The sequence below is a fragment of the Cuculus canorus genome, chromosome 17 (genome assembly GCF_017976375.1).
Source record: "Cuculus canorus isolate bCucCan1 chromosome 17, bCucCan1.pri, whole genome shotgun sequence".
Taxonomy (NCBI): Eukaryota; Metazoa; Chordata; class Aves; order Cuculiformes; family Cuculidae; genus Cuculus; species Cuculus canorus.
In genome coordinates this window covers 14,789,135-14,802,549 of record NC_071417.1, presented here as the reverse complement: position 1 = coordinate 14,802,549, position 13,415 = coordinate 14,789,135, and the positions used below count along the sequence as shown (strand labels likewise).

The 13,415-nt window shown below is 44.3% G+C and overlaps 2 protein-coding genes across 10 annotated transcripts in view; one reads left to right on the top strand and one right to left on the bottom strand.

The window, feature by feature from the left end:
* LOC104064482 (derlin-2-like) overlaps positions 1-13,415 on the bottom strand; it is a 75,151-nt gene that overhangs the window by 24,806 nt on the left and 36,930 nt on the right. The gene's annotated exons all lie outside the window — the stretch shown is intronic.
* Positions 1,055-13,271, top strand: LOC104064166 (solute carrier family 2, facilitated glucose transporter member 11). 2 transcript variants are annotated; one of them, XM_054082817.1, is made up of 12 exons: positions 1,060-2,187; positions 2,296-2,394; positions 3,383-3,543; positions 4,042-4,166; positions 5,022-5,151; positions 5,679-5,827; positions 6,637-6,824; positions 7,076-7,186; positions 7,807-7,908; positions 8,254-8,329; positions 10,320-10,447; positions 11,198-13,261. In XM_054082817.1, exons 2-12 carry the CDS (start codon positions 2,299-2,301, stop codon positions 11,402-11,404), a joined length of 1,473 nt encoding a protein of 490 aa, XP_053938792.1. In that variant the 5' UTR covers positions 1,060-2,187; positions 2,296-2,298; the 3' UTR covers positions 11,405-13,261. The 2 variants fall into 2 exon arrangements, with proteins under 2 accessions (XP_053938793.1, XP_053938792.1); XM_054082818.1 differs by lacking the exon at positions 10,320-10,447 and having other exon boundaries at positions 1,055-2,187; positions 11,198-13,271.

The following is a 13,415-nucleotide window of genomic DNA, read 5'->3' as shown; positions in this document are numbered from 1 at the left end:
GTGCACTGCTGCATTGCCTGACAACCATCGACACCAGAGAACAACAGGTACTGCTGCTGCTCTTAAACAAAGCTGCTCTGCACAAGTCACCTGTCGCTCTGAACACCGATCAGTCCCTGTCTGTCCAGCTGGGATTCTTCCAGACACCAAAGACACACAGCACCCTAGCCTGGGGACCCACCAAGTGCAGTCACTTACCAGGAGAAGGATTTTCCCCCTAAGCATTTTGAATAGCTTGTAAAAGCCTTTTAACACAAACACCTTGGAGATTGCTAGAGGGCCTTTGAGAACGCTGGGTGTCAACTGACCCCACAGTTCAAGAGCTGAAGGCTCTGCTTAGTCAGGTTTGGTCAAGTGAGGCTTCAGAAGGCTCTGCTGGACTGAGGCTCAAAGTAAGCAGTCAGGAACTGCTTTTCCTTTAAATGTGATAACTGATTACCCAAGGTATGACTTGACAAGTCCAAGCCAGTCCACTCCAGTTTACACCAGTGCCTGGACTTTGACTTCCATCAATGTCTTCTTTCTTGCCCTTTACTCATCTCCTGCAGCTCTGTCTGTCAGCTGCTGCTGGAGCTTCTCTTCCCTAGTGACCTAGCATGGTCACCAAAATATCCACAGTTTCATCAGTAACCAACACAATAATGACAAACCAAAGGGAGTGTAAACACTGAGAAAGAATGAAATGACGTGTTGAAATATTATCTCAGGCTCCTCTTTATATATAGAGTGACTTGTTCCAAAGTAATCAAAGAAAGCATCAGGAAAGACCTAGTCTGCAAGCAGAGATGACAATCTTTGCCTGCAAGCTGGTATATGTTTACCTGTTTTTTTCCCCAAATAGAAAATTATTTCCTGCTGCATAAATTAAGTACAGAAAGAAAAATAAATCTGAACCAAGCAGATATCAAATGTCTTGCATGGAATTATTTTTAAAAAGCAAAGAAAACCGGACTTAAGAGCATTTTTATATTTAATATGTGGTATATAACAGGGGAAGAGAAACCAAGGGAGTTCTGAGCACAGCAACAAACTGCTTTATTTGATAGATGGAGAAGGTCTGGAAGACAAAGTCCTCCATAATAAAAGAGTTATGAATAACAAAGCATAAGAAAGATGTAAACACCAAAGGGTGGAAAACAACCTTTTCTAGTCAAGGAACTATAGGAACAGATACCCAGAAATGATAAAACAAAAATGTCTTTCAAAAGAAATTCTAGGTTGAATATTAAATTTAAAAAAAATCTATTAGACTGCAAAAGTCACCCAAGAGATGCAACAGAAAAATCAAGCAGTGATGTTTTAGTACAGAATGAGGGTGAGACTAAGAAATTTGCTGCGTATATAAAATTTGCTTGCGATATAAAATTTACACTTAGATTCTTTCTGATGGGGAGTTTTGTGCTGATGTGTGGCAGTTTTTGCAGCACAAAGGATGTCTAGTAGGGATATCTGCTGGAAGAGACTGTGAATATCATTTCTTCCTAGTGCTTTGACAAAGAGGATATTGTTGTCATTTAATAGATAAATATGCCAAATGCCAAATTAATTCAGAGCTGACTCTTTCAAAGCCAACGATGTTGCAATGTGGATAAATTTGATCCCCATTCAAGCAACGGCATTCATCTGATTAGGAGCCTGCTTGTAAAGGTTTGGCATTGTTCAGCATTGCCTTTGAATATGATCTGTTCTAGAGACAGAAGTGCAGCACCGTGCTGGATAGAATCTCCCCAGGCCAGTCAGTAACAGAGCAGTGGGAGCGGGAGGGCTGAGGCGTGCGGGTACTGCAGTCCTGTATTGCGGGGGAATTCTTAAGCCTCCAATAGTTCTAAGAAAGGATGAATGAACTATGAAACCAGGAATGCCCTTCAGTCCCCAAGTGTTTATCTAGTCTCAGCCATTCCCTCGGCAAAATATTCGTTTAAGTGAAGTTCCAAGTTGGGAAGGAGGAGAGGAAAGACAAATAGATGGAAATCATGCTCGTAATGCTTGCACATTGCACCATGCTCCCGCAACAAGTTACCCTATGATAGTGCAGATTACGATGGCAAAAGCTGAAGACAGAAGCACTCAAGTGTGTAACTGGGTTCTGGGAGACAGCTACAAGCTTTGTCTCTCCTCGAATTTCTCACTCCTCCCTGTGGTCTTCTATCACACTCTGCACTGGTTCCTCAGTCTCAGTGGAGGCAGGTGTGTGGCATTGCTCAAGCTGTTAGGGCTCCTGGAGGTAAAACAGGACAGTTGGGGGCATGTCAGAATAGATGTATCATCTTTGTCTGCTGTTTTATTTCCTGACAGAAAATGGGCTCCAATCTTTTCCTCCTGGCTTTTGTCCTGGGTATCGGTGGATCTTTCCAGTATGGGTTGCAGATCTCCATTATCAATTCCCCCGCTGAGGTAAGTGTGGAGAGCTCAAAAAAATGAAGCAACCAGCATGGCTTTCAATGTTCTCATGCATTCCTGCCTCTATATGCAGTCACTATTTTTTTCACTTCTACTCTCAAAACTTAGACTTATTGCAGTTTCTTGGTTCTAAGAGTAGCTGCTATTGCTCTTGTGTTCCATTGAGTTTTGACTTCTGTCTCACGTGACAGAAGTGGGAAAGTGAAGGCTGAGTGATACCTGGAAAGTCACCCATTTCCTCCTTCCTAAGCTGGATTGCTCACCAGTATGTTCTCCTCTTTCCAGTGTGGGAGGCATCCTTTGTATCTTGTGCTTAGCGACACACACTAGGTGGGTGAAATAGGACAGGGAAGGGGCTATAGCTCTAGAGCTGAAGTCAGCACTGATACCTGCAGCTGAAAAGGGAAAATTAGGGGAGGTGTTTGTCATCCTGAATGGTGTCAAGAACACTGAGCTCATGCTATTATCACACTGGGAACCCTCATCAAGAATGAGGGTGCCACAGAGGTTATGAACAGTAGGTCAGAGGCGTCACACAATGGGCCGCATCGAGGGACAAATCCTGATCTCACTGAAGTCGAGCCTGGATTTCAGCCAAGGCATCAGACAGGATGCAACAGACGGACGAGACAGACAGACAAGGGGGAACGGCAGGGAAGATCGTGTAGCAAAACAGTCAGGGTTTAGCATGTAAACAGAAGACAAACCTGCCACTCTCTTAGTGGCACTCACTGTTGATATGTAGTACCAATATATCTATTCATTGATTTATTCACTGCACCTTGTTGTTAAAACATTAACTCCAGGGATGTTAGTAGAAAAATTCCCTTTGTTTTCACTGAGACTAAGATTTCAACCAAGGTCTTGACAGAAATGTATCAAAATACTGGTAAGTAGGTAAGAGAAGTAAAAAGAGGTGCAATTACGCAGTTATGAAAAAATACATTGACTGAGTCCATTGGTTTCTGTTTTTCTTTTAAAGTACATCAAAAGTTTCATCCGTGAGACCTGGCTGAAGAGATATGGCTCTTCTCCCAGTGAAGAGATTATTACTTTGATGTGGTCCTTTATTGTGTCCATTTACACCATCGGTGGGCTTCTGGGGTCCTTGTCTGCTGGATATTTGTCTGTTAGGTTTGGAAGGTAGGAGTAACGATTACATCAGTCTTTCTGTTTACACCTACAATTGCAAAAAATAAGTCTTGGGAGAAACACTGCTTGTAAAGTGGCATCATGAGCGACCCAGAGCTACCCCAGATGAAGGATCAGGTCAGCAAAGAAACAATGGCAAAATCTGCCCGTGATCACAAAGAAAATCACACCCTATCCCTTATAAATTCCAAAGCCAATCCAGTCGAGAGAAATCACATGAGGAGTGCTTGTATTTTAAGGTGAATTTCAGAGACAACCACTCACAAGGCTTGTTCTTCAGTGTAATATTGGCTCCACCAGAGGCATCAAAAGCTTCAACTAGCTCTCAGTCCATGACAAAGTTTTCCCATTTCCCATTTACTTCAGTGGAGCTAATCTCAGAAGCTGGCACAGGGGTCTTTAACCATGGTACAATTCATGCTAGTCCTGTCAGGCTTTGAGTGACACATGGACAATGTCTATGCTCACATTAATTTAAATGAATTTCAGGAAGAAGGCCATGCTGTTCGCCAATATCCCCGCCCTGCTGAGCGCAACTCTCATGGGACTCAGTCGGCTGTGTGGGTCCTTTGAGATGATCATTGCTGGGAGATTATTTTCTGGAATGTGTGGAGGTAAATCAACATTCCTACCTACGTTGTTAACTAATTGGGAGAGCAGTGAGTGAGGGTCACAAGGATTTACCAGGCTGAGTATATAGATCGTACGCTTCTACTACTCTGCAGAGGGCCTCACTGCTGACTGCATTTTTAACTAAGACATCTCCATTTCTCATTCTTTTATCTACATGTCAATCCATATAAAAAGTACTGCCACCTTGTGAAAAAGCCAAACCATACTATATTTCAGGGGAGGACGCTCACTCAATAGAAAGCTGCCCTCTGTTGTTTCTGTTGCTGCTTGTTGTGGCTGATGCTACCTTCCACATTACAGACAAGTGACTGGTTTTCAAGATGGACAAGTCCTATTTCTAGATGCCTTAGAAAGTTACGCTCTGTCAGTGTTTTCGATCTTTGAGCACTTGGATAAAGAGAATACTAACCAGCAATAAACACTGAGAGAGAAGATAAATATTAATTCAGTGAGCAAATGGAATATGTAGCATTCGTTAACTTGGTTTCAAGCACAAAATAAGGCATATAATACCCTGAGTAGACACTGAAATATTTAATCTGAGATTAAAAGGAGAAACAGCAATGCTGTATATGTGGGTGTATAAAACATTGTAAGAGAAGGCCAGTCTGCTGAAAAACAGATTTCCCAGGGGAAACGTACTTGCTTAGTGAAATATTTAGCAAGGATGCAAGCCCACAGTACTGGAAACATTCTTCCCATCAGGCAGACACATACTCAGCATGATGAAAATGTACCTTGCAGCCTAACTCTATACGCTCTGCCCATAATGGTCCTGTCCAAAACACCAGACCCAGGGGAGTCTGAATTGCCCTAACATGCATTTGTCACTGCAGGTTTAGCTCTGAATATCCATCTCATGTATGCTGGGGAATGTGCCCCACAGAATCTCCGTGGGATGATTGCCATAACAGCTTCAACTGCCTGTGCCATTGGAAAGTTTGTAGGATTTGCTCTGGGTCTCAGGTAAGGGAGTCTAAAACCTGTTTTATTTATATGTATATGTCAGTGCAAGCCTATTGACAGGCAAATCAGCAACTTTTTTCAGACATGTTTCCGGGGTACCCTAGGCAGCCAGACTGAACTGGTCACCCCAAATTCCTGACTTAAGTGAATGGGAAACAGAAATCACACAAAATATATAATCCTGTAGAACGATACTCCTTGCTAGCAAAGACAGATCAAAATACGGATAATATAAACTTTCCACAGATTTCAGTGAGGAGGATGCAGTTAGCCTTTCTGCACTCACCAATGAGCAACTGGTGACAACACTGTGTAATTGGTGTGCTGCAAGCAACAGCACTCTGCTCTCCCCTTTCACTTCCCATGGTGATTTTAATTTTTCTGGGCTGAGAAATGCTGGAGACTCCTGGGTGAGAGCTGCCAGGACACATACAGCAGAACTGAGGGATCAGCCTGTGTCTGCATGTGTTCACACAGCCAGTGCACATGGTTGCTCAGCTCTTATCACTCTGCTGGGTTTGTTTCAGAGAAGTTCTTGGAGTAGATGCTCTCTGGCCTATTCTCATGGCAGCCAACGCGCTTCCTGCCCTCGTTCAGCTTTTCACGCTCCCCTTCTTCCCAGACTCTCCCCGTTACCTGCTCATTGACAAAAAAGACAAGGAAGGGTGCCTCAAAGGTAAGGAAATGGGCCACAAACCATTCATTTTAGCAAAATGTGGAAAATACAGTAAAGTCCCACATGAGCCTGGAAGAGAGGTACCGCTGGGGAAAAAACTCTTGGTCTTTTGGCTTTGAAACCACCTTCAGCTTTTAATGAAAGACAGTCTCTTCTGGTTTGATATTAGCGCTCTCTTGGCACTAGTATTTCCCTTACCCTCTGCCAGGATCCTCCAAGTGATATGATCACACAGAGCTTGTATTTCCATCAAAACAGATCCTGCCCTGAGCAGTCAGAGTGTGGATACAGTACATTGTGGCTCTGTGTTAGAAAGCAATGCTCTTTACTGTCATGCCATATCTGTAATATGTTCTTCAGTAACCCTAACAGCAACTACTGACATACACAGAGAAACAGCCATTGTGGGGTTTTAAATATTGAAAGAGAGGATTCTTTGGCTGTAGACTTATTTTTTAATGTAGAAGTCATTTTTCCTTGTCCGTGTTTTGGTGCGTGTACCAGAACTGCACCTTTAGCAGAAGGGCATTGAGAGAAAGATCAGTAATGATTCAGGCGTGATTTAAATTGAAATACAGTAAGCAGCTACTGGCTAAAGGTAAGGTCATGATTAAGATTTATGGGTAAAAATAAATTGCAATGAATCAGTTCTGTGTCTAATTAGAACCCAGATCTCTAGGAAGTTCACAAAAGCAAAGAGCCTTAAGCTCAAATAAGACACTCTACAAGGCAGGAAGTAATCCTCTGAATTCAAGCCTGTGCTGGTGGGCTTGGAGCAGGAGTCATCTTCTCTTTTCCTCTCCTTCCAGCTGTGAAGCAGCTCTGGGGAGATGGTGACTATAGGGCCGAAATAGATGACATGATGACAGAGCAAGAAGCTATCCTTGGGGAGAAGGCTAAGAGCATTTGTGATCTTTTTCATGACAAATCTGTCCGCTGGCAGTTTATCACTCTCTTCCTTGTCGCCTCATGCACGCAGTTAATTGGAGTCAATGTGGTACGTCTGCTACTTTATCTGATTTCTAGATTGCTTACAGTTTCTTCAAAAAGAGTGTATTTGTTACTGAGTTCAAGATAGAGTTGCTAGTAAAAGCTGTTCTGCACAAATAAGCCTCATTAAAACATTGAGGATCAGTTACTGAATTTTTTTGCTGATGCCTGACTAGCTATCTTCTGTCAAAAAAACACAGCAGCTAGTGTAAACATGACCACGTGGGTACTACCCTCACTCATTTCTGTTCTTTCCAGGTTTACTTTTATGCACATGATATCTTTATAAAGGCTGGAATCTCCCCTGCTCAATCCCACTACGTCTCCCTGGGAGTTGGGCTCACCGAGATCCTCTCCACTGTACTGTGTGTAAGTGGCTCTTCAGCTGAATCTCTCATTGCTATATCATGTTTCATTTCAGCCTTTGGAAATGACTGTTAATGGATCTTCAGGAATCACACTCCTGCAAATTGACAGTAGTGCTTCACGCTGATGACACAAAATCATCTGTACACACCCTGCAAACACAAGCAATTGTATTCAGTTTCTGGGAGGACAGGAGGTTCTTTCCCTCAAAATCATAACCCAGCCTCAGCCAGCCCTAGGAGCGGAAGGCTCTGTCGGAAGGGCAGATGGCAGTCCCTGTGTCCCTTGTCAGTAGGACTCACAGCTGTAGGATTCATGGCAATTATCAATGCAAACATTTCCACTTTGCTGCCTCCCTGCCTATCCTTCGCGTGCACAATGCCATCTCAGGCCGCCTCTGCCCAGGGAAAGTTCCTCCCTACGTTCCCCCTGCTCCCTGCACCTCCTGGTCCTGCTCAGCCCCCAGTTGCCTTTACGTGCCCTCCCAGGGGAAGCACCATATCCCAGTCTCTGACTCTTCAGAGATTCCCTGATTGGCTGGTGAAGGCAGACACTGGAGCAGCTCACCAGTGTCTGTCTTTAGTCTGTCCTTCGAAGCTGACGGCACATTCTCCTGGCTGCAGGGTTTCCTAATTGAGCGTGCAGGGAGGAAGACACTGCTGTGGAAAAGCTACACTGTTATAGCCTTGGATTTGGGGCTCCTCACAGTCACGCTTTCACTGCAGGTAAGACCACACTTATGCATTAGAGCTGTGTCCCATCTTCGTGTTTTATTGTGTCATAGATAGCATTACTATTTCCCTAACCCACATCATGTTTTAATGGGAGCAAAAGCATTTTGGGGGTTAACCATCATACTAACAGAGGTCTGTTCCCAGCAATGTACGTGCAGACTAAAGCCAGCAGCTTTATATAACTATGATCACTGCCAAGACTGTCTCCTGGTAAAGTTTCTGGAAACATATTTGTGTTTAGCACTTGCATACTTAGCAGAGATGAAAGTTCCTAGTGGACCTGGATAGATAAAATTTTTATTTCTGATTTTCTTTCCTGTTCATTTCCTACCATAGGATTCCTTTTCCTGGGTACCATACTGCTCTGTTGCACTCATCTTTATTTTCATCATGAGCTTTGGCATTGGGCCAGGTTGGTATTTTTTACTGGAAAGGTTTCATATAGTCATTCCTTCCTCACTGCAGCCTTTAGGAGAGGTCCCAGGAATAGCTGTTCCACAGTTAGCACGAATTCTCACTCCTCATTCAGCGCAGGAGTAGATGTCCCCCTCCATGCAGTGGTAGAAGGTAAAACTTCATTTCATACTGCATTCCTACATGTCTTCCTCCTGAAGAGTCAAGCAGCACCTCAAGCATTCCCAGGTCAGTTAAAACCATTTACTTATATGCCAGTTACGAAGTGCAAGTTACAGAAACATAGAATCACAGAATCACAGAATCATAGAATCACTAGGGTGGAAAGGACCCACTGGATCATTGAGCCCAACCATTCCTAACAATCCCTAAACCATGCCCCTCAGCACCTCATCCACCTGTTCCTTAAACACCTCCAGGGAAGGTGACTCAACCACCTTCCTGACCAGCCCGTTCCAGTGCCCAATGACCCTTTCCGTGAAAAATTTTTTCCTGATGTCCAGCCTGAACCTCCCCTGGCAGAGCTTGAGGCCATTCCCCCTTGTCCTGTCCTCTGTCACTTGGGAGAAGAGCCCAGCTCCCTCCTCTCCACAACCTCCTTTCAGGTAGTTGTAGAGAGCAATAAGGTCTCCCCTCAGCCTCCTCTTCTCCAGGCTAAACAACCCCAGCTCTCTCAGCCGCTCCTCGTCAGATATTCTCCAGCCTCCTCACCAGCTTCCTTGCTCTTCTCTGGACACGCTCCAGAGCCTCAACATCCTTCTTGTGGTGAGAGGCCCAGAACTGAACACAGTACTCAAGATGCGGTCTCACCAGTGCCGAGTACAGAGGGAGAATAACCTCCCTGGACCTGCTGGTCACACTGTTTCTGATACAAGCCAAGATGCCATTGGCCTTCTTGGCCACCTGGGCACACTGCTGGCTCATGTTCAGTCAGATGTCAACCAACACCCCCAGGTCCTGTCCTTCTCCTCCAGGCAGCTTTCTAGCCAGACTTCTCCCAGTCTGTAGCACTGCATAGGGTTGTTGTGCCCCAAGTGCAGGACCCGGCATTTGGCCTTGTTGAACCTCATGCCATTGGTCTCAGCCTAGCGGTCCAGCCTGTTCAGATCCCTTTGCAGAGCCTCCCTACCCTCCAGTAGATCCACACTTCCTCCCAGCTTAGTGTCATCTGCAAAGTTGCTGAGGGTGCACTCAATGCCTTCATCCAGGTCATTGATAAAGACATTGAACAGGGCTGGACCCAGTACCGAGCCCTGGGGAACCCCACTTGTGACTGACCTCCAGCTGGAGTTAACTCCATTGACCACCACTCTCTGGGCCATCCAACCAGTTTTCAACCCAGGAGAGTGTGCGCCTGTCCAGGCCAGAGGCTGACAGTTTCTGAAGCAGAATGCTCTGAGAAACTGTGTCAAAGGCTGTACTGAATTCCAAGAAGACTCCATCCACAGCCTTTCCCCCATCCAGTGGTAGAGTCACTTCGTCATAGAAGGCGATCGGGTTAGTTTGGCAAGATCTGCCTTTCGTGAGCCCGTGTTGACTGGGCCTGATCACCCGGTTCTCTTGCATGTGCTTCATGATAGCACTCAAGATCACCTGTTCCATGACTTTCCCCGGCACTGAGGTCAGACTGACAGGCCTGGAGTTCCCCAGATCCTCTCTGCTTAAGTACCTCAGCCTTGTCCCCATCCCCTGTCACTGTTGTTCCTGCTGCATCCAAGAGGGACTGAATATTCTCCCTAGTCCTCCTTTTATTGTTAATGTATTTGTAGAAAGATTTTTTTATAATCTTTCACAGACTTAGCCAATTTGATTTCTAGTTGGGTCTTAGCCCTCCTGATTTTTTTCTCTGCACGATCTCACTTCCTCCCTGTAGTCCACCCAAAATGCCTGTCCCTTCTTCCAAAGCTCATAGACATTCCTTTTCTTTTTTTTTTTTTTGCATTTTGCAAAGTTTCTAAACTTCCTTTTTTCTCCATATTTTTTTCCAGCTGGAGTATTATGCCCCTTCCCCACAGAAATATTTATTCAGTCATACAGACCAGTTGCTTATGTTTTTAATGGCGCTATAAACTGGATCCAACTCTTCATCCTTGGACTTTTGTTCCCTTTCATTGTGGTAAGCTGAGCAGGGTATTTTCTCTCGGTTCAGAGGAGCTTAGACTCTTCTTGAAGCCAGAGCATACTTCTCTTTTTCAACACCTCATGCAAAGGACAGAGCCCAAACCAATCACAGTTCTGATGGCCTCTTTCTTTTCACCTGGATATCTGGTGAAAGCGTAGCAAACTCACACAATGCTGCTGACCCTACACACAGTTAGAGTGTGACCCTGGCAAACACTCAAGTGGTGACAGCAGCACCAACACTGTCAGATGTCATTTGAGTGTCATGAGGGGCTCCCTTCTTTTCCTCCCCTGTCTGGTATATTCATCTCCTTTGTGATTAATATGGAAAACAGGCATTCCTGGAGATCTCACCAGCACTAGAGCAGCAGGAAACGAAAGCATTTGCAGTTCTGGACTATGCAAAGAGGGACAAAGCTAACATGCTACACACCTTCCCCAGCCTAATGCTGACTAAGGACACAGCAGAAAGGAAGAGTAACTGAAGCTCAGCGCTTCTCTGAATTGTCAAGCAACAACACTCAATGTCTGCTGAGCATACAGCTCTCCTCCTTAAAACAGGAAAGGAAAATTAGTTCATCTTACCACTTGGTGCCATTCCCTAGGTGGCAGCAAGCAGAATTTACATCAACTGAGTCCCTGACCAATTTTTTTTAGTAAATACAAACCAGAAACTGCATATCACAAGAGAAAGGAATCTTGATCAATTCATATGGACATATTTTGTCTCTTTCGTTTCCTATAGGAAGGTCTTGGAAATTTCTGTTTCATAATTTTCCTGACATACTGTCTGTCCATGGCTATCTTTGTCTTCCTGGTGGTGCCAGAGACCAAAGGGAAGACCATGCTGCAGGTCATGGAGGAGTTCAATCGCCTGAACTACCGTGGAAAGAAGCAACAGACAGCGCTGCAGAAGAGTAACTGCTCAGGAATGAGTGTTACTAGACTTTAACAACAAACTCTCTGCTCCATATTTTGCTCTTTTATTACTGTAGTGCCCAAAAGCCTCGCTAGGCAAGAGAGAATCCCCTGCTTCATGAAGAGCACAAATGTGTATTTTAAAAATAATCACCTGCTGTGCGGAGTGCAGGATGAACTTGGAGGTTCTCTCCAACTGCTGAAACATGAGCTGAATTAAACCCTCTGCAGAAAAAAATTAAACACAGGATATGTCACAACTTAGTCCCCCCCTCCCGGCCTGGTCAGCAGCTAATCGTGAGCAGTTATGATCCAAATCCACTTCCCCATCCCCAGGTAAAGGGAAAAGGAAGTAAGAGAGAGAGACACTCGAGGGCTGGAAACTAAAATTAAGGCAGCTCTAATGAATCAATAATAATAAAAAGGGCAATAATATTAATAAGACTCCCTCACCAATGACTATAAGTCACCACTGATGCTGCAGAGCTGGACTCAGCAGCAGGTGGGAGATGGATTCAGGAGATGGATTCAGGAATGCATGGATCCGAATCAGGGGGCAAAAGAACAGGCAAGGTCCTTACTAAATGCCAGCCATCAAAGAAGATCCTCATGATCCCTCAGTTCTACACCATGTATTACATACATGGAATGGAATCCTCTGTTGGCCAGTTTTGGGTCACTGGCCCTGTCTGCTCCTCCCTGCAGATGTGACCCTTTTGACTTACAGCATTCCACCAGCTCAACGACAGCCTTGGTATCTATAGAAATAAGTATAAGCAATGGCCCTTCTGCATAATAATGCCAAAAAGCAAAAAAAACCCCTATAAAATATATATAAAACTATAAATTTTGCATGTTATCACTTCAAGAGACAGACACCATATGAAAAAAGTTATGAACTTTCAGAAAATTAAGTTATTTAGACAAGACTAAGCTGTAAAGTTAGAAAATTGGTTCTGCTTCAGCTCAAACCAGAACAGTGTACAAAGAAATAAGTCCCTGCAAGTTAGCAGCTGTGTAAACTGAAAACACAGGATCTGCTATTTTTCTTACCAGGACCAGGACTCCACAGTTATTGGAGGAAGTGAGTGTGGAAGGTTCAGATGTACTGCGTACTTGTGTAACTGAGAGAAAAATAAGATAGAGTTTTCATGTTTAAATTATCTGCTCCTACTAACCTATAGGGCTGCTGAGCTTTCCCAGAGGAGCTTCAGTCCAGATGAAAAGAAGTGTTCTGCTCTTCAACCTGGTGGACGAAGAGCCCCTTGCCTATCAGTAGATAGAATCAGTATGCAATGTTTCCCCCTTTTACAATTACACTTGAGAGCAAGTACGTGGTGTATGGGCAACAAGGACTTTCTTGAGGAGCTTAGGAGGGAGAACACTTCTGAGACCTGCAGCATGGTCTGAATCCATGGCCTTTTTTTGAGCGGAGGGGGGAATTCATTGCTACACCTGAAGAAAAAGGTGGAAAGGAGGTATAAGATTCTGGCGTAAAGAGGACGATATGCTAGAGAAGCATCCAAACACAACCTGTCACCTCAAGCCACATCTCTTGCTTGGTAATCAGGTCCATTGCCTACGGTGTCTCACAAGACACTAAAAAAATAATTTCCTTATACATGTCTTCCTAGAGTGTGATCTTGTCCAACATGCCTGACTTCTTTCCTTCTTCCCTCCTACTAGTAAATACTGTCCCACAAAAGGGAAAGTGTGGTAAATCATTAACACTGCCATAAGCTAACATGGATTAGGAATAAAGGTTAAAGAAGTACTTCGTGAATCTGCAGTGTATCTGTTTTGATTTCCAGTATCACACAAGTGCAATACATGGTATCTATGAAAACAAAATCCCTCCAAGCTAAGGGTATTGGGTGAGCTAAGTACTGGGCCCGGAATAAGCACATTTCTTGTAGTGTTCAAATCCTAGACTCATCCTGCCCGCTTCTTTAGGAAAACAATAAAAAGAACTGTACCAGGCATTTAAGTCTCGCTTTTTCCTTATTTCAGCACTGAACAAAAGCCTGAGGCCAGACAGAAACGAG

Coding starts and splice junctions, on each gene's coding strand:
- LOC104064166 (XM_054082817.1), top strand. CDS start 2,299: ATGGGCTCCAATCTTTTCCTCCTGGCTTTTGTCCTGGGTATCGGTGGA. Junction 4,167..5,021: donor ATTTTCTGGAATGTGTGGAG/GTAAATCAACAT, acceptor TTGTCACTGCAG/GTTTAGCTCTGAATATCCAT. Junction 6,825..7,075: donor AGTTAATTGGAGTCAATGTG/GTACGTCTGCTA, acceptor TGTTCTTTCCAG/GTTTACTTTTATGCACATGA.